Source organism: Dermacentor silvarum, chromosome 4 (assembly GCF_013339745.2).
Source record: "Dermacentor silvarum isolate Dsil-2018 chromosome 4, BIME_Dsil_1.4, whole genome shotgun sequence".
Classification (NCBI taxonomy): Eukaryota; Metazoa; Arthropoda; class Arachnida; order Ixodida; family Ixodidae; genus Dermacentor; species Dermacentor silvarum.
Genome location: NC_051157.2, coordinates 140,037,377 through 140,058,679, shown reverse-complemented (window position 1 = coordinate 140,058,679; position 21,303 = coordinate 140,037,377). Strand labels below are relative to the sequence as shown.

Genomic DNA, 21,303 nt, shown 5'->3' with positions numbered 1-21,303 from the left:
AAAGGAAACCTTGATTACTCTTTACATGTGTTCTTTGACAGCTTCTTTTCAAGTCTCAAACTTGTTAGAATGCTTTCGTCAATGGGTGTCTAGTGCACAGGCACCGTGCAGGATAATGGAATAGAAAAATGTCCCATCCTCAGCACAGAAAGAAATGAAAAGTGAGACTCGAGGCTTCTACTATTACAGAGTCGACACCGAATCTGAAATTATCGTATGTCGCTGGAAGGACAACAGCACAGTGACCGTCGTCTCAAATGCTAACGGGGTCGAACCAACGCAAATGGTAAAAAGATATTCAAGAGAGAACAGGTCCAAAGTCACGGTGGAGCAGCCATTCTTGATTTCTAGGTACAATGGCAACATGGGAGGAGTTGATAGACTGGACCAAAATATTGCCAAGTACCGCACAGCCAATGTCTAGGCGACAGAAAAAGAGAACAAGAGAAAGATGAGTAAAGAAAAAAAGAGGAAGTAACAACGCATTCGAATGAGAATGTCAAAGTAATTTCATGAATGTCTCATGAGCACGCATGCTTTCGCATTCATTCTCTTTAGCATATGCTGAAGTGACTGTCAACTTTTTACCCGCTTGTTCACATGAAATCAACTGGTCACCCCAATAAACAGCCAATCAAAGCAAACCCAGCATAGTAAACATTTGAGAGCTTGTTAGTGCTGCTATGCAGCTGAAATGTGCTCCATCATAGTGAACACAACACACAGTTGACATTCAAGCTCTTGGCTTTCACTACGACAAAGCTCAATGCATAATAGCAATTTTTAAGGCCTTTCTTTTTTCGTGTGTGTGTGTTTGCACAGGTTACCATACAACACATTGAGGTTGTTAAATGCATGCAGGTTTGCTTTACATGGAAACTGGAGAAGGAGCTGACTTGATTGTCTTTGGTTATCAGCAAGTATTTTTCAGACTTGTGTGACTGTATCCCAGCACCTCCAAAGCTACTGGTTCGCACACTTCACTGGCACTTCACTCCTTAGGCATCAATTAAAAATGCGTATGAATATAAATTAATCTATCAGGCGTTTCTACACGCTTGCCACTTGTTGATGGCTTAATAAAAATAATGCTTCATTTTGTACTGAAACAATCTTTTTGGCTGAAGTAAGATTCCCAAGTAACCTTGTTGAACATTCCGTCTGCCGCCCCCCGGTGGTTTATTACAGCAAGGTTCTGACGAACCACACCACCTATGTAACAATGAAGTAGGAAGTCCCCAACGGCCTTCAAACAAAAACACGATCCAAGCCGCATGCGGTGCTCACTGCTGCAAGCATGTGCTCATGGCACCAGTAAAGACCATGTACCTGGTAACAGCACAAAGTGCATTGCTGCGGTTCACTTTATCAAGATAATCGTGCCTAAAACCTCAGTTCCCAAGGCTGAGCATTAGGCAAGACCACGAATGGCACGCATAGTGAGATAATGGAACAATGGACAGAAAGTAATTGTCACCTCTTCTCTGGCCCTTATCAAATAAAGCCAAACAAAAGCCTACCGAAATCTGCGTTCACAGTGTTGCAGTGGGTAAAATGTTTGCAAATGCCACTGGCAGGATAAGATTATGCCAATGGCTGCACGAGTTCCGGAAACCTTCGCCATGCCTCAAATAGAATCCACTCAATAATAGCAATGCGGCTTTTCTGCAATACCCCACTGGCGAAACTATAGCATCCAAGGTAGCTTAACTATAGCATCCGCGCGCATAAGCAGCCAGAAGAAATGCACGCAGCACTCTTGTTTACTTCTTATGAGAAACATCATCATACCTAGCCTTATTACTACACAGCGTTGGCAAATTTTGGTCCGTAATGTCACATCACGATAATGTCTTGTCAAACAGAAGCTTTAAACAGCGTGACACAGGACAGAGCAAATGAACCACAGGAGAGTGCTGTGTCGCTCTGCTCAAAGCTGCTGCTTAACAAGGAGTACCAGCACGCCCAAATGAATACGCTGTTCATGATAATGTCAATGACGCCAGGTCTCAGCATTTCAAAACCAACTCTGGTATGAAATTCAAATGTGTTTTAACTGTTTCTGAACGTTCCTACTTGCTCGTGTCATCCTTTTACATGCGAGGAGTGCTGAGGTAGGGTTTCTACAGCTTTAAAAAGTACTTCTTTAACATAATGACAATATTTCCGCCTTTTCCTTGCTTTCACTGGGCTCATAGACAATTATCAAAGATATTTAACACGGACTTGCCAGAAGGACTTTTCATTTCAATGCTGGCCTAAATTTAATGAGCACTGCTACATTTTAATGTGATGGCGTTAAGGGCCCCGTGTCGCAGGAGATCGCAGAAAATCCGGTGTCGCAGAAAATCGCAGTTGTCCGTTAGAGAAAATTTATCTACATATTTAGGTATACGTATATGCCACACCTTGCTATATGACATGCAGTATATGCAGGTTATTCTATCACACCATCTATCACTAAAGTTGCTCATACCCTGTCTTACATTCCTGACAAAGTTATTCGTTGGAATTACAAATGGCATGAGACAAAACAATGACTGCGCATGCCTTTTATGTTAAATCTTCTCAGACTGAAATATTAAAGGTGCGAAACAATAACAGAAACCTGAAAATTATTTAATTCTTCTGACGCAGCTGTGCACTACGTCTGGGATCGGCCCACGCAAGAGGCCACGTTTCTACCAGAAAGCTCGCCTTCGTGCATAGCATTCGCCACAAAAATTTACCAGTAAACATTATGGTTACATAAGCTGCAGCTGCCGGGAGGCATAAGAAGCAGTCAGGAGATTCCTTGAATGCTATCGCGTTCCACTCTTAAAGGCGAAGCTTAAGTGTCCTCCAACTTTTGGGTAATGAACTTATGCGGGAATTATGGGAAGTACACGAGTTTGCCTAAACTTCGTCCTTCTGGTTTTAAACATCTCTTCCGACTTTGTAAATTCGTTATTTTCAACAAGGTACGGTGTAATAAATAATTGAATAATTAAATAAACATTATTAAAAACACCTGCCAGCAGGATTCGAACACAGGACCTCTAGCATAGAAGCCAGAGATTTAAACCATTACATCATGGATGCATGCATCGGCGAGCGGCATAGAACGTCTTGTGAATTTGTTGCGGGCAAGTCAGCGTCTTGAGAGGCTTGGTGCGTTTCAATGTGGACACCTCGACAGGTCGAGCCGCTTTTAGTAGCGATTGTGCAGAGTTGTGCGTTGTCAATAAACGCTCATTTTCGTAATTACTCGCACAGTGATCTTTGTGTAGTTCTCTTACAGCTCCGCTGGTAGCCCACATTCACAGAGCGGAATGGCTGCAATTTTTTTTTTTCAGAGGTGGCCAACGAAGAAAACACCTTGCAAATGTGGCGTGCAGACTGGATCTTTAGCCACAAGTTTAAAGAGTCACAAATTTTAAGCACAAAATGCTTCTTCACACGACTGTGAGAACATTCTGAGGGGACTCACAAACCAATCAAAGACAGTCAGAAAGTCATATGGAATCCAACAAAAGTCAAAGGAGGTGCAATGAATATCCACTAGCAATGAACACGAGTCAGCCACTCAACAAGAGGCAACATAAAAGAGAAGCTTTCTAATCAAAACGAAAATGATAGTGTTGACGCATATGTGGTAATCTGTGGTGTTCAGCAAAGGTTTCTTTGATGTTTACACAAATGCTATGCAAATATAAGCCTAATGTGAACTAATGGGATCCTTGGCTTGCAAACTAGCTTGTTAATCGAAATGGGTAACCATATTGATTGATTGAAGCAGTACGGCACAACAGCAGTTGGGAAGCCCCAATAGTATGGCAGCATGATGAAGTGCTTTTGTACGAGTGAGATACAATGATACCATCAACTCATTATGCCGTGAGTGTCGGCACGGCATAAGTGTAGTTTCATTCTCAAAAACTTGGCTTGGATTTAAACTGACTGGAGCTTAAAATTCAGATCGAAAGAACATAAAAAAGTGTGTATATATTATTATATAAATAATCAAAGAGTTCTGAAGGCATTAGTTATTAAAATACGAGATGGATGAATATGAACTTTTTTAAATTCGAATAGAATACGAATAGTGGGTATCGAATACCAAATAGTAAGACGCAGACGTGCGTATTTCCAGCAGGAATATTTATTTCTGTGTAATTAGTTACTATGCACGCCTGTACTGACGAGTTAAAAAAATGACAGCGAACTAGCAGTGACAATTATGATTGCTTTGAAACGCAAGATCACTAATGGTCATTAAAACACTGCACTGAATAGCCTCTCAGCATTTTTTGGGCATGGTTGCAAACAAGCGTTCCAGGATACAGTCTCAACGCTGTTATCACTGGAATCGGCTACCAGACGTGACAAATGATAAAAAAAGTTGAATGGAAAATGAAAAGGCTCGTTAAAAAATACGGACTCAGCTTTTATTTTATATAACCTGAATCACAAAGAAAAATTGATTTCAGCAAGTATAAAAAATTTTTACTTTATTTTGTCTCACCCAAATTATGAATGGAAATGGGTTTCAACGATTATAAAGATTTGGCAGGCTAAATTACTCTTAACATAAAATAAATTTGCCAACGGGAAACCAATCTTTCTTTTTTCATGCTCACCTAGGGTAAACAAACTAGGGTAAATTTTTGGTAAGAGCAGGAACACTGAGGTTCTTACTTGTATTTCGAAAATAATCAAGTTAAATGCATACAAAGTCCATTAAGTTCACGTAGTGTAAACCACCCCCACTAAAGCTTACCAAATGGTTATGCCATAAAAGTTGTTTATCAAAAGCACCTATGAATGTAACGATAGAACTTTGAACCTCTTCACAGCGTGTCATGTAAAAATGCCATTAAACGTTGTTGATCATCCTAACTTTGCCTGTGTGTCCACGCCACAAGGACAGTGGGTCGAGTTGGCCTCGTTCCGTATGCAAATTGCGAGCGGCAGATAATTGTGACACAAGCGCTTCGGAAAACATCGTAGCTCAAATCACTATGGGTGACGAGGGCGCGCTAAGTACAGTTAAACAATGACGATAACACCAGGTGAGGAACTGTGATTGCAAGACCAGAGACCCAGTACGACAAGAGACAACTGTAACGCGGACTCAGCACGAAAATAAACTGCAACACAAGTTTACACTGCGCTCCACTCAGGTTCAGTAACTACACAAAACCCACAGAGGCACGCTATGAGCCTAACAAGCGAGGTCCGAACACGGGCGAAAACAAATAGCATCACGCTGGTGACACAGTAAACCGACGAAGAGGAAGTAGGCGTTCACTTATCACTACTTCTCCCTGTCACTTTACTGCAATTTGTTTAACTGCACCCAGAGCCACTGGCTAGCGAAAGTTCTCGCTGAACAGATACTTTGTGGAGTGCGGACTCATCACACATGGGCAGCACATGAGACTCCAAAGTCGAAGACGGAAACAATCGACGGAAACGAGGGCCTTCTCCGAGAAGCAGTCGCTGTCACACGAAGCACCACCGCTGTTGCGAAAGCAACACGGTTTTGCACAAAAGCAGAGCACAAGGTCGCCATGTCAACAATCACAACACTGCACATGCCTTGCTTATGCGCAGAACGCGCTTATCACGGTGAAGGAGGCGTCACAAGCAATTTTACTCCGTTTACTTCCGCATTTTCTAGATCGCGCAAGGGGAGAGATTTCGTGACCTAACAGCCGCCATCACGGCGACGCACGGTGATGTCGATAGCGGTTGGTACCGCTTGATGTTAGAATCGGTGGACTGGACGGCGTATTTTTCGATTTTTCATAATTCAACGGACTAGGAGGTCCGACCACAAAACGACTATTAATTTTTCACTAATAAATGTTTTATTCTCTCTCTCAACGTACAGTTTTTTCGAGGCGAATGGACTGATTAAAAGAAAACCAGAGAAAGTGGAGAAGAGTTGACTGCAAGTAATTCTGAACAATTTGCCCTACTGCGAGGCTTTTGTCAAGTGAAAGTAAACATGTCGAAACATGCATGGTTTCAACTACCGTGCTTTCTATCACCACAAAGGTAAGTGCGTAAATACGCTGGAAAAGTGCACTCAATTTGGGGTTCAGAGCACAACGAATTTGGCCGCTTCACGGCCGAACGTTAACGTGTCTATTATTTATACTGATGCTAAGAAAAGTGGTAAAAACAACAAAACACGAGTACACCAACGGTTGCCATATCTCTGCCGATTCAGCAAGATGCCAATAAACTTCGAGAAAAAACCCTTCCGACAACCTTACAAGGTCAATTGACAGGAAGAACCGAACCAAACGCGACTCTCGGAGCAGAAAGAGACTTCTTACGTGCGGGGAAAAAATGTACCGACGTCAACTTACAAGCACCTAATAACTCTGATCGGTCATCATTATTACCCTACAAACGATTACAATAGAATCAAAGCGCGATCAGCGATCGGCGTCAACTTTCCGGCACGAGCTCGCGCGGGCAGCTGGCCAGCTGGTTGCCATGGCAATGACGCACCACGACGTCACCACCGCGCCACCTCCTCTCGACCAATGAGATTAGCTCGGAATGCGAGGCACACCTCCCTTGCGGGAGTTTTTTTCTTTTTGTTTGTTGATGGTTCCGCCGACCCCGCGGCGTTTCGCGACCGCCAAACCGCTACGGCAGCTGTTGCGGCTCTGAGAAAGAAAGAAGCTGCGGTACCATTCGCTACGCGTTTCACGTGGGTGAGGACGATTTTAACGCACTGTTAAGTGCACTGTGGACACCACGCAGAACCGACGACGAGCGACACCTGTACGGCGTTGTGTGAGGAGGCGACCCCTCAAGCCCGCGCGCGGATTACGTCTGTGGGAAACACCCAAACAAATGTGACGCCTCTCCGGATGAGGAGGAGAGGCGCATCTGCGGCGAACGCTCGTGACTTGGGCGATGCCGGCGGCAGAGCTGTCGAACGATCGCTGCCGACTGGATGCGCAACTACGCTGTTTCCTCCTGCGCAACAAATCGACTCTGCAAAGGCGTTCCGCAACTACGATCTCGCAGATACTTTCGCATGAGAGCGAGTGCAGTGCAACAAACAAAACTCGACGTTTTTTTTTGAACAGTAAAAACATCGCTCGAGTTAATTGTGTGGTGCGCGGAGACTTGCGGAAGCGGACGAAGGCATAGAGGAGCGGATCTTGCGGGTCTTTCATTGTTCGCGCGGACGTCGTCGGGTTGCGACGTCGGGCCTGCACTTGAATCGAGCGCCATGAACCTGTCTTTCGCCGGTTGCGGTTTCCTGGGCATCTACCACATCGGAGTGGCCAGCGCGTTTCGGGAATATGCACCGCAGATATGCCTCAACAAGATCGCCGGAGCGTCGGCTGGGTCACTTGCCGCTGCAGCCCTCGCCTGCGAAGTACCGTTGGGTAAGTGCATTGCTCTCCGGTCTGTTTTCATTTTATTATACGTATATATATTTTCCAGCCTGCGTCATAGTGTGCCCGATGGTTCTGGTACACCACAATCGATCAAGCTAAACCATTGCGCGCATTCGCCGAAGCGTTGGCAGCTGACCTTGACCAACATGCGCGTACATGCATGCATCACTTGTTCGTGAGCGCGTACCGTGTTTATAGCGGATGCTGCGGAGCCGTCAATAAAAAAACGCCTGCGTTAAAGTAATGCTCTTGTATTTTAAGCTGAATCGTATTATTGACATGAAAAGGTCCGAAAAAAAAAAAAAAAGACGCTAAATAGACGAGTTAATGTCGTTCCGGATGGTTGAATTTATACTAACGAAAGTCAAGCCTATTCTGAAGGAAAGGGTATATCGCCTTCGCACAGACCACAAAAAAGTCGACCTAGATCGGTGAATTTGACGCTCGGCTGTCAGTATTATAAGACCGCTGCTTCAGCGCCGAGCCAAGGCTATGCTGTGTTGAAAGTGCCCTTTTTTTTTTTTTTTTTTTTTTTTTTCCTGCGTCTTGCGTTTCACGGTCGTTTTTTGGAAAGCACGCAGTTCGCCGCTGTATATTGTGGTGCGAGTCCCTGACACGTGTGAAGAATGTGCCAATGGCAGTTTTTTTTTTTTTTTTTTTTTTTTTTTTTTTTTTTTCCCGGGCAACTTCAGTGCAGAAAGAGCGCATTTGCAGCGACGGTCGAAGCCCGTCGAATTCGCGTGTCACCTGGGAGTACCGGCTTTTGTCTCGCGTGGCCTTGCAAAATCGCGCGATGTTCCGTTAACCCTCAGTTGCCTGATAATAATAATAATAATAATAATAATAATAATAATAATAATAATAATAATAATAATAATATCTGATATCAAAAATAAAGTGGACGAACTTGGGTTGGAAGAAAGGTGCTGCTTATTTGGGTTGGCCTGTCATTTCTTTCATTTCATATTGTGATATGGCAGTGCATAGTGTCGCGTCAAAGTAAATCAGTTCCAAACATGCACTGACAAGCATACACGCACAATAAATGAAGAAAGAAATGTGGCAGATCTGCGACCTTGCATAATTGCAACCCGTAATTTGAGCAGTTTCAAATAAGAATTGCAGTTGTCGGTAATTATAATCGCGTGCTTTAATGTGTTGCCCTTATATGTCTATAGGCCGTTTGAAACATTGGCCGCGTTTAAAGATTTCGGTCGCGCTTGTTGAGGAATTATTACAAGATTCACCCGCGCACATTTTTACTTCACCTGGACATTGGCCACCAGATTATTATTGCAAAGGCCGCAAATAATCCACACAATTCGAATTATGCTTCCACATCACCCAATGCATTCAGCAAATACATAAACAAGGTGCCTCGTTTAGTTTGCCGAGGACACCGCGCGAAGTTTAGTTGTTATAACGCAGAAAAAAAAAAGAGAGAGAGAGAGAGAGAACGAGGAAACGAGGGTGCAATAATTATTTGGAACGCTCCTAATTAAGCCAGAAATGTTAAACGTTTGCGACCCATTGCACTTACAATTTCTATTGAATATAACGTTTCCGTTTTACGCAGCTGCGAATTCGCACGTGCGAATTCGCAGGCAAAATCGCACCATGTGAAACGGGCTTAACACAGAGTCCTTTCGCTACATTGGGAATCGTTGAGAGCGGTCGCGTTGCATAACATGTATTTTATCCCCAGACAACCAACTTCGCACACAGATTTCCCATGGTGGTCAGCCCTATTTTGCTGTTTTATCGTGTTGTCACTTGTAGTTACGCCGAGGCAGCAGGCTAAAATTTTGCGCTGCTCGTAAAACGCACTCATAATGCCCAGCTGCATTTGCATACGTAATTTATTGCAAAGACCGCAATTAATCCGCACACTTCGAATTTTGCCTACACATTACCCACAACGTGCCCCTTATTTCCGGCAAATATAAACAGGGTGCCTAGTTTACTTCACTTGAGGACACTGGAGAAACCTACTATGCACACATTAATTATGACGCATGAAAATAGAAAGAAAAATTAGGGTTCGGCAATTATTTGCAAAGTTTCTCATTTAGCCAGTAGCGAGAAAGTTTCGCAACACATTAAGCTTAACATTTTCCTTATTTTCACCGAATTCGAAGTTGGTGTATTGCACAGACTGTGGGAAAACGTTGCGGATGACGGCGCTATGGCGCTCTGGAACGTTTATCTGCCTATTTGTTTGTTTATTTATTCACGAGGTTGGACGTCCCAAAGCAACTCTAAGGGGTTACCTGACACGCTGTTGTGGAGTGCTCCGGATCAATTTTGACTACCCGAGATTCTTTTAACGTGCGCCTAAAAACACTAAGCGCAGACTCTTGGCGTGCTGCATGCAACTCTCGGTGTTGCGTCCCGAATCGGCAGGGCGCATTCTTTGGTTGTTTCCATCGAGGCGGGCCCATTCATCAGCGTCGCCTAGACGGCGACAGTGCCCGACACCGATGGGGACGGGCAAACAAGCGCCCCAAATCGGACAAGCGCATCCTTTGGGTGTTTCCCTCGATGCCACCCCCTTCACTGTCACCTACCTGGCGACAGTGCCCGACGCCGACCATGACAAGCTGACCGTCGTGGAGATGCCACTGATTGATGCGAGGGGCCAAATTCGTGGAATTACTACCGTGGGATCGGCGACGATCTCGGTTTCTAGATGGCCACGCAGTTACGGCAAATGCGAGGGCGAGGGTGCAACATTAGAGGCGGAGTTTTGTGAAGAATACGACCCCTCTGATATGCCGCACCAAGGTCATCAGGGGCGCGATCTTGTACGCGTTCCAAAATGGAACGGAGGCGTTCCGTTCCATCGAGCCGCTCACGATTGGTCAATTTCAACCGCGACGTTCAAATTGACCAATCGTGTGCGGCTCGATGGAACGGAACGCCTCCGTTCCATTTTGGAACGCGTACAAGATCGCGCCCCAGATTCCCTAGTCGGGTTAACTAGGGCAGACGACACCTTGGGTGCAGTGGTGTGTCCTGACGTGTTCTGATATGTGCTCAGAGATGTAGTGAGCTGAGACATTCAAAGTGCTCCCCCATGGAGTGCACTTCCATATTTAGATCCTCTGTAAATATGTAGAATAAACCCTCTTTTTCTATCGCTCTTACTCGCGGACGTACTCATCCCTATGGCTGAAGGATGACCGGCCTAACCGCTACCCCGAGTCCCAACACTAGAGATATTTAGATTAGGTGCCCCAAGCGATAGCGGGCCCCTAATCTAAAACTCTAATGATGACGGTGCGGGGCTATCCCACTCACATTATACGTTATCCTCACCTCCCCTCCCTCATTATCCCAAATTGTTTTCTCGCGTTCTCTCTTTCAAAATACACCAATGTGAACCCACTGCTGCTAATGCTAACCGTATTGCTTTATTCATTTCTTTATTTACAAATATCATCATCATCATCATCATCATCATCATCCAATTTTCATGTCCACTGCAGGACGAAGGCATCTCCCTGCGTTCTCCAATTGCCCCTAGCTTGCGCTATAGCTGATTCATTTACAAATCTATGTGTCCATTTATTTATCTCATCTCGAAGCGCGAGTTCGAATCTGTTTCGGAAGAGAACAGCGCAGGGAGAGAGAGAAATAAGACGAGGAAATTCGCGGCGTGTAGCTTGTGAGAAAACAGTGCAGCGCGAAGAGGGAGAATGGAGGTGACTGCTTGGCGAGGAGGGATCGGTGATCGCGCCACTGGCCGTCCTTGCGCGCGGGGCAGACGAACCCACTCGCCGGCCAAACCGCCTCCCCCGCCTTTCCCGAGGCCCGTCGGCGGCTGAGCTGTTGTAGGCCAAGAGCGAACCGTTTATACGCGTCTACGGAGCCTGTAATATAAATCACAGCGGGCTGCACCTGCAGTCAGCATGTGCGTTCCACCTCCTAGAGCTGCATGCGGGCGAGGAGAACGCCATCGCACTTATTTTTTAAGAGCGACGTTTCCGTATGCGCAGAACTGCGCGGCATTCGCTTCTTTGGCGCTTGTCACGCCCCCCCCCCCCCCCCCCCCCCTCCTCATTTGCGAATCAATGCGTCATTCTTCGAAGATGCACGCCTGCTCTCGGCGAAACCGCGCTATGCGTGCAAACCGTGAAGCCGACAGCTGCAACATTCGACTACGGGCTGTTAGTATTTTAAATGCCCCCCCCCCCCTTTTTTTTTTTTTTTTTTTAAAGAGCAGTATAGTAGAAGAGGTCCGATTGCATGCACTGTAGTTCGTTCGCTACACGTGTCTATCGAAACCTGAGTTTTCCTTCGACGCTGTGTTTTCGAGGTTTACCATCTGTACAGAAATTAAGGACGGGTATTGCGAAATTTTCGGCTTCGCGCGTTGCGTATATGCCGGAACTCGGGGGAGGGGGGGGGGGGGGGGCGTTACATTCGTCCAGGGTGCCAAGTGCTGCCCCCCTTCGAGCGCGTGGGTTTGCCAAGCTTCGCACGTAACGGCCAGTGTTGGCGTATTGTTTTTGCGTCGTCTCGCGCAGCTGCTGCAGGGTTCACCCTGTCGCGGTGCAGGCTAAAGCACGGCGTCGCTGCTGCCAAGACGAAAAAAAAGTAGGCCACCGGAAGATCGGCCGCCTCTGAGAACAGCAGCCGCCATTGCAATTTCGCGCGGGAAACGCGGGCGGAGCACTCAAGGCCGGCGGCACCGTATCGGCCACGGACGTCGCGCACTTCCGCCACTGGCAATTCAGATGCAAAACGTGGTATGCAGACGTCCAGCCTATAGCCTAAGGGGTTTGCCACTACTCCTTTGCCTTTTAGAGTTTCCGGTGAAGTTTAAGACAATTTGTTAACAGTACCTCGGGACGGACCGTACGCAGCAGATACAATGACAGCACTCTCGTTGTGTTCATCCTTTTTTTGTTGTTTCTTAATGGTACGCCGAAGCACCCGCAAAGCACCCTGCGATCCCGCAATCGCCATCTCGTGCGCTCCCAGCGCTGTATACTGCGTTGCCACTGAGGTCAACATCCGCGCTGGACGACCTTGCTTTCATTCATGTAGCGCTGGATCCACTCCAAGCCGGCATCCCCTCGCGCCACGCGGTCACTGTCGGGCGGATGGCGTGATACGAACACGCAATTCGAAGAAGCAAAAAAAAAGGGAGAAAGGAGACCGTGCTGTTTGTTCGAACGCTCTTTTTCTTCGCCAGGTTGTATGCCGGCTTCGGTTGAACCCTTTATTATACTTCTCTGGGGCACATTTTACCTGCTACTGGCAGCATCTCAACAGTTCACATCGAACCGGACGATCGTTAGGTCGATTCGAGATTTTTTTTTTCTTCGCTTTTCCTTTTGAAACGCGTTGCGAAATCATTTGTGCGATACTAGACTTTGCCGGAAAGCGATGTGAGAAAAAAAAAATGCTAAGGGGAAGACGACTCAAGGTCGCCTGATAATCTTTGTTTACATTTGTTGCGGCATTTTTGGCAGGTATATAGTCTTGGGAACCAGATATGCGCATGCGTATAAGGTACTTGCGAGCCCGGCGTTTCTGAAGTGTGTCATTTTAAAACGACCGAGCATCAGCGTCTGGAGGTCCGCATTTATACTGAGCGCCATCCTGTTATACTGGCTTTTTGTGGCATTCAGTTGATGAATTATTAAAGTTTCGACGTCCCCGCAGAGTCTGCTTTTTGTGCACCTGATGTATAGCACTTGGCCAACGAGAGTGCAGTTTCTGAAGGTGATCACTCTTTAATATACTATATACTTCGACTGTCCAGTATATTATGAGACGGAGGAGAGGCTACGCTGACACTTTCTTTGGCAGGGACAAGTAAAATAAAATGTTTGGCCGTCTCGCTTTGTGGTCGTTGTGGTTCGTGCCGGTGATGATAGCGCGGGCGTCTTTCCTTTCACGACGTCCTTCCTATATATGACATTGTGCTGAATACCGCACTAATGGCTGGCGAGAACAGGTCGAGTTCCGATGCATTCTTTATAGGGATACTAAAGGGAAAAATTATTTCTTCTGTATCCGTAGATTGCCCTTCCACAATAACGAAAACACCACTCTTACCGCGAGAAGCCGCTTGGTGAGCCAGAAAGAAACGAGAAACACAGAGGCGAGTGGCGACGCCACCTTGAAGTTCCCGCAACAGCTCAGTGTGACGTCATGGATTCTGATAGCGTCTTCTAGGTCCCAGTTAATTCTTTAGCAGTAAATATTGACTACATTGTGTTACAAAGGAGCCCAAGACTGAATATAACAAGTTTCGCGAACTTTTACTGAGCCAACGTGGCCCAAATACGAAAAATTACTTCAGAAGCCGTGACGTCACACTGAAGTGCTGACGTTGGGGTTTGCGCGCGAAATTAAAAAAAAAAAAAAAACTTTGAGCTTCATTTTAGCTTCTAATAATTGACATATTGCATCGTCAGCAGAGATTTTGAAGAATAATTTATCAGTCTAAGTTGATTTATTGTCTTGCTTTAGTGTCCCTTTAAAGACGTGAACAAACACGTATTTCAGGTCGCATTCACGGAATTTGTTCATACAAACATTACCACTTCTATTTCATTTTTTCTTATTATTATTCCTGGGCATTCGTCAACTCTCACCCGGTGAACACCTTTCGTGCGTATATCACCATCACTTGAACCCCTCGAGCTCGCCTCGAATTAATTCAGCTTGAGACAAACCCCGGATATTCGACTTCGGTGAGTCTCGCCACCAGAGATCTCATCCCGTTCCTGCTTTGTCGATGAGCTTAATTTCCTGGAGTGAGAGAATCTCGCGATTCGGCGCCGCGCCTAATGAACTGACGCGCCATTCCGTGTACGGATACGTTCGACATACGCTTTCGCTATAGAAACTTCCTTGGCACTTCGTGCACGGAAACGGTTCGTAGTTCCCAGTCTTCCTTGTCTTGCGTGCCGTTTTCGCATGTAACTCTTGTTCTTGTTTTCCTTCGATCGTTCGCGGTCAGCGGCGGATCTTTCGGGCAGTGGTGGAAATTACTGTTCGCTGGCGTTCGTCATCTTCCTGTGCCACACACAACGCGCTGAGTGCCCTTATTGGTGCACCTTCCACCCCCCCCCCCCCCTCCCGCCAACTCCACTAAGCCCTCCTTTCCGTTTAAAACCACTCATTGATTCGCTCTCGTTTTATGTTATTGAAGGCGGGCTTCCGCACACATCGGCGAGTGTAAAAGGCAGGAAGCTTCTTTCTATCTACTGCTTCTTCTGCGGACTGACTCTCTGAGCAATGTCACGGTGCTCTCGCAGAAATAAAGGGGGGGGGGGGGGGGGGGGGGGGACGCCGACGAGAGTCAGAAAGCACAAGCGCTGGCGGGGAAAAAAAAAAAGATTCGTCGAGTGCAGCGCGAATTGAGAGCGCTTTGATAAGAGCGCACTCGTCGACTCGCACGCTGCTCATTTCTCGGCAGAAGACAGCGAGAGTAATAAGAGAACGACGGAGGGCGAATGCCGGCCAACCATTTCGCGAGCACTGACACGCGAACTGCCGTGATACGATATAGATACATATATATGTTGTTGTTGTTTTTCGAATAACAATAGCAGTGAGGTTGGTGTGTGTACCGTCGAATGGTGCCTTGCGATGCTTCTAATAGTGAAAGGCTGCACGCAGTGGTCGAGGTTCAATGTTCTTCTCGTTTTTAGGAATGGCGTCCCCGCCGTGTCGCCCGGTCACGCATTCGCTGCACGGAAATGTGCGGGGGCAGTGTGGTGCTGGCGGTTGCCACGCGGGGCGTGCCATCGAAACCGATTCTTGCTTATGTCAGCGTCGAGTAGACGGTGTGTGTGCAAAGAAAGAAAGGAAGACAGAAAGAAAGAAAGAACGAAATAAAACGAGACAAGTGCGATGATTAGCAACGAATGGGTCAGAAGGCTTTGTCGCTTCGTTTTGATGCACGGTCGCCCGATGGTAATAACGCGGGCGTAGCAACCGTCAGGCCACAGAAAAAAAAAAAAAAGTGCGAAAAAAAGAAAATAAGTAGAATAGAATCGCTACATTATGCAGCCCGCAATGCGCGGAGAAAGAAGCAAGAAGACGAAAGGGAGGAAAAACTGGAGAAGTATAAGGCTGATCGCAACGAATGGCTCACGAAGGCTTCGTCCGTCGCTTTGTTTTCTTTGCAAAAAGGAAGCGCTTTCGGTTCGCCAAAATGACCTGCAAGTGCTGGCTCGCATGTGCTGCAGCTGATAGACTTCTTCGGGGAAACTTCGCAGCAAGAGATGAAGCGAGATAGAACACGAGGAATGTATGATGTCCGTGCATTGAAAAGAAGAAGACAGTAGCAAAATAGGAAACTACGAAATAATCAGAAGTACGAAGAAAGGGGAAAAAAAGCAAACATCGAAGGGGACGTTGAACATCGCGACTAATCTGCCACGTTTAAATCCGAGATGTACAGGTGTTCCTTTAATTAGGTGTAAAATGATGAAGGGATTCCTGCAATTAGCTGGCAACTACGGCACCCGTTGAGGAAGAGAGGGAGAAACTGAAAAGATCAACTTCATTTTACAGACGGTTGTTTGTCCGAGCCGTAGTCGCGATCGCCGGTAACACGTTATCATGTGGTGCTTTGGGGTTGAGAAATTCAGTAGACGCGCCGAATGTACATCACGGGCAGCCGGTGCCACCCGCTAAGAGATATCGCCGGTGTTAATAAATGTTTCGGCTCGGTTTCGTATAGAACACGACGCTGCAGTTTTCTGTTGTAGTAGAGGAGGGCGCGAATTTAGACGAATATAGCGAGAAATTGGTGGCTGGTTAATCGTTCATCTACAGCGCTTCGCGCTATTCTCGGCGCATTACGCGATGAATGAATTTATATCTCCGGAGTGTTCTGAGAACAAAGTCGGGAAAACATTTCCGATCACCGTGGGTTTCCCAGGTCGGGTCTCTGCTATCGGAAAACACCCGATGAAACGTCTACCAGCTGCACGGGGAAAAAAAATACAAAACAAAAACAAGAGAGAGTGAAAAACCGTTGGGTGTACGCTGAAGGCTGTCTTAATTTACGCGAGTGACTGGTTTCTAATCCTTGCCAAACGCTGTAAACAATGACGACTAGCGGTAAACAACATGTCCCAAGCCAAGAGCATTTGTAATTCAGCGACGGTTTCCCGCGAGTCGCCGGCGCTCGTGCCAGCCGTACGCGCGCGCGAGTTAATTGGCTCTGTACTCTATCTCTCTGTAGTTTGGCGCAGCACAGTGGAAGTTTGCACGGGCGCCTCGACAAATCGGTAGGCGAACTCAACTAAAGGTATCCGTCCACGCCGTTCGCACGCGTCTGCGTTCGCAGGTCTCGCAGCCTTGGCCCTACTGCACGGTACTATTGGGGCTATATCGCGTTTGCTTCCAATTTTGTTTTTGTTCCATCAACGGCGATCGGGGAAGTCCAGCCGACCGCTCGCGCCGGGACGTCTCTTCGAAAAAAAAAAAAAAAGTGTACTTGGTGGTCGTGCCAGCGAGGGTGTATATCATGTACGTGCGTCAGGCTGACGTCATCGCATCACGCCACCGGTGCTCCGTTCTTTGAACCACCTTCGGCAGATCGGCTTTTAATAGTCACCTTTTTCGCCTCTTTCATATTGAATTTTGTCGAGAGGTAACTCGTACTTGTAGATGGTCAACTCCAGGCTCAAAAAAAAAAAGTAAAATAAAAATAAATAAAATCGCTGTCACTTTCGGACCTCGATCGTGCTGCGTTGACCGCATGTAGCTTTCTCCCTTCGTGTAATTGCGGCGCGGTCGTGGACTCATTTTCTCCTTTTCGCTGTCTCGACAGCTCGCTTGCAATTTACGCGCGGTCTGTTGGCCTTATCACTGCTGGTGGGGTTTAACGTTGCAAACGTGCATAGTGGAACGCACTGCGTTAGCTTCGAATGTGTCGGTTTCCTTACACGTGCGCCAAGATCTAAGTGCACGAGTTGTTCGTTCGTTTGTTTGTTTGTTTTTGGCCCACCAGCGGAGTTCGGGGTCGTGCTGCAGCAACAGAGAGCCATAGCTTTATTAATCCACAGCGAATAAGGTCTCGTTACGGTGAAGGTTAAAGAAAGGGTTGGATATAGACCGTGCTATGCGCATAACAATTCAATCAATCTGGATTTAATGGGTGGCTCTGAGAAGTGAATACGTAGATACTTCTGCCGGTTGGCTGCAACATGAATAGCATTAGCATCTCCATAGAGAGAAAGAAAGAAAGAAAGCAAGAAAGAAAGAAAGAAAGCAGAAGTGTGCACTTCGAATCTCCGCTTTTTCATCGCCGAAGCTCGGCAGAGAGAAAGCTCAAAACCCTTTTTCCAAAGTTCTTATCTGTCATATGCGGCAAGAGGAAACCCGTTAGCTCACATCAATCTCCCTTCTCTTCACCAACACTGACGATAGCAGCGCCGCCGCATTTACACATAACACATTTTGCGTGCATATAGTGTTTAGGGCCGTGAAGAAATCCTCAAACCACAGAGTCCTAATGGGTGGGAAAGCTGCCTATAGGTGCAGTAAATGTTCCAGTGGAGAGGCACCATGGCGGTTCGCTGGGAAGTTGTACCGCTCTATATACCGACGGCCAGCAATGTGAAAATGTTCGCAATAGCGGCACTTTGCATGTGTTTCCCCAGCGCACTGTTCTTTTTTTTTTTTTTTTTTTTGCTGTGCCCATGGGCAGTGTCCCAGCTATTTTAGAACTCTTTATAAGCTCTCCCTGCCACCTGAGCAGGCCGTCCGCTTTTCATTCGATATTTTTTATAACATGGCAAGTGGGAAAACAGTGTGGCCAACTTAGCCCTGAAAATGGTATCTTTAGAATTTTTTGGAAGAAAAGACAAGGGGGAAGGGGGGGGGGGGGGTTCAATGGAAGCAGTCTTGTTTATGGCCTGATGTCGTCGACGAGAGTGCCTGTACTTTCCATAATTTGCACTCACTGCATGCATGCTTTCAGATGACAATCGGGCGTGTTTACGCCGCGTGGAAAGCGCGCGTTTCAGGGACAAGTGCACGGCAGTCGCTGTGATCCCTTCTTGATCGCGAGTCTAGAAAAATTTTTCCTCACGTGGCCTCCGCGAGCTTTTGACGCAGGCACGTCAGGTCGGCGCGGACGCGAGGCAGTTTACCCGAATATGCCAATTCCACCGCCGAATTTGATAAGAAGAAGAAGAAAATAAGTTATGTGTGTGTACCGCAGTCGGCGTCTGGTCGTTGCGCCCTGATGCACTCGACGATACCAAGTCTCGCATACCGTGTCGACCTCGCTCGTCGGCATGAACCAAATCTGATTACGAGCAGCTGCGTCCACTTCGAAGTCCACTTCGAAGAAAACGAGGAAGATGGCACCGAAAATTCCGCGGCATTCCTATGTCCCGATATCTCGGTGGATCAGTGGTCTGCGTTCTCGCTCTGTAATGGCGTTCTCCGAACCCATCTTCGCGTGTTAACGGCACTCTGAACCGAGATACGGTGTTTTCACTAACTCGTATAGATACGTTCGTACGCGTCCGCTTCTGTATCTCCTGACACGTACCTCGCCTATCGCCCCTTCTCTCTCTGTTTCGGACGTTATGTTGTGCAGCTTATATGCGGTGCGGCCAAACATTTTGTGTTATTGTTTTTCTCCCAGCTACCAACTCGTTGCACATAAACCCGCATATGGGGGTAGGTTAGTTCAGTTTCAGTTCGGTTTTATTCCTTAAGGGCGCCCATTTCAGGGGGTGTTATGTAAGGGGTGGGATTGCATTTCGAATAAGAAAAAACAAACAGCGAAGACTATGTGACATTGAAGATGATCAGTTACGCGTTCTTAGAAAGCAGATTCTCGGCCGAGACTCCAGTGAATTAAGCTATACAGTATATGCTGGCTATAGAAATTAAGTTTCCTTTCTTCATCTTCATGATCTTGGAGACTGTTCCTACTCTTCTCTCTATATTTTTCACTTTTCCCTCTCTCCCATATGTAGGGTAGCCAACCGAGCTCAGTCGTTAACTTTTCTCTCTTGATCCTCTTTCACGCTAACGAGCGATATAAATAAAGTCCGTGCAGTCTGCTGGTGCGGCGGTGTATACTTTGGCCTTTCGTTCGGCCTTCGGCGCGTGGGTTGTTAGGCGCAGCTGTTTCCTCGATCTGTCAGTTGAAAAGCCGCGCACATGCGGTGGAGTGGGTTTACTGTATACTCCTATAGGGTATAAAGGTTTTCACGCATTTAGCCGCCTCGTGGGGAGGGCATTGCGCCAAAGTGGTTATACGCGTTCTGTCGTTGTCGGGGAGGGCTCCTTACTTTATTTTTTTAAACGTGTGTTTAGTTGAATAAGCGTTGTACTTTGCCGGGATGCATCTATTACTGTGCCGAAGAGAAAGATACTGTTAGAGAAAGATGATGTTCTTATTAGGTGTGACTGCCCCCCCCAACACACACACACACACACACACACACACACACACACACACACACACACACACACACACACACACACACACACACACACACACACACACACACACACACACACACTGCTTGTCGCGTATATTAAAAAAGAAAATTACACATATAGCGGCTGCGCTGAAGTATCAATGCAAAATTAATACGAGGGAATACTGCGTAAATCGCTCGTCATTTAATTGCGACAGATACGAGTAGTGAACGTTGTAGGTCATTCGTTTCTGTACTATTTTGTCGTTATATGACTACAAAATTTTCAGTAGCGCTTTTGAACCGTGGACATGCGTTAAAGTTATAGTGGACATAAATATGTTGTTGATGATATATATATATATATATATATATGTTTACTTACGTATGTATTTTCGTAGAGCTGGTTAATGCCCCTTGAATTTAGAACATCGCAAGAGGGACGGGAGATTACGATTACGCATCAGTGTCGTTTTTATTTTTAGTTTCGTGCTGTTTTTAATTTAGTCTGTTTATACATGTCTGCTCTTTCGGAATAATGAAGTGTTGGGATGAATCAGCGCTGTGTGTGTGTGTGCATATATTACGCTTCGCTGCTGTTAGTTGCTGGATCTGGTTGTGTGTTGCTGCAGCACCATGCTTGTGCGTCCGTCTTCGTTCACCTTTCACGCCCTTGTTTATGCAATATATTTCTCGTGGTGACGCGATGCCTGTTTACGCTGCCCTCTGCAATCGAGAACCGTTCGCGTGGGGCGCAACGATAGCGGCTCGCGCGAACAAGATGCGATAACGTCGAGCGCGCTGCGTCACCCGCCCATACCGCGTGATAGCGAGCGCAGTATACAAGTGTGTGTGTGTGTGTGTGTGTGTGTGTGTGTGTGTGTGTGTGTGTGTGTGTGTGTGTGTGTGTGTGTGTGTGTGTGTGTGTGTGTGTGTGTGTGTGTGTGTGTGTGTGTGTGTGTGTGTGTGTGTGTGTTTACGTAGGGTGTGCGCCAGCGCGCGTTTTTTTTCCCCATCAACGGGGACCGACCTTTACGGAGAGTCCCGATGCACCAGCCATCGAAGAGGATACGGTACGGTATATAGCTGTGTTATGGAATGCGGTGTGTTCATAGTGATCACCGGAAAACATTCGTCGGCCCTTCAACTCGGTGAAGATGATTAACCAGCGAAGCTGAAACGTGCGGCCCCGGTGTTTATCACTGGGGTAATCCCGAGGGTTCGTTAAAAAGTATTTCTCACTTATGAGATTACAAGCACGTTCGGCTGCGACGGAGAGAACGACGTCGTATATGCCCGCTGTCCGCCGTTGTCGTTTGCGTTCCATGTCTCGAGTTTGCTCGGCGGCGTGGTTAGCAAGCAGCATTCGGCCGCCACTGCCGCTTGCGATTCCGCGAAATTAAATTGCTTCAAAATTAAATCTGTCCGTTACGTAAGGCGTCTACGTCTACCATAAGCAATGGCTCATA

General features: G+C 46.7%; 1 protein-coding gene across 1 annotated transcript in view; it reads left to right on the top strand.

The window, feature by feature from the left end:
• The first annotated feature begins 6,621 nt into the window (after positions 1 to 6,621).
• The window catches only part of LOC119450678 (patatin-like phospholipase domain-containing protein 2), a 62,117-nt gene continuing 47,435 nt past the window's right edge, over positions 6,622 to 21,303 (top strand). Inside the window, exon 1 of the mRNA XM_037714190.2 lies at positions 6,622 to 7,400. Coding sequence (XP_037570118.1) covers positions 7,241 to 7,400 — 160 coding nt within the window. The 5' untranslated portion in view covers positions 6,622 to 7,240. The remainder of the gene's footprint in view (positions 7,401 to 21,303) is intronic.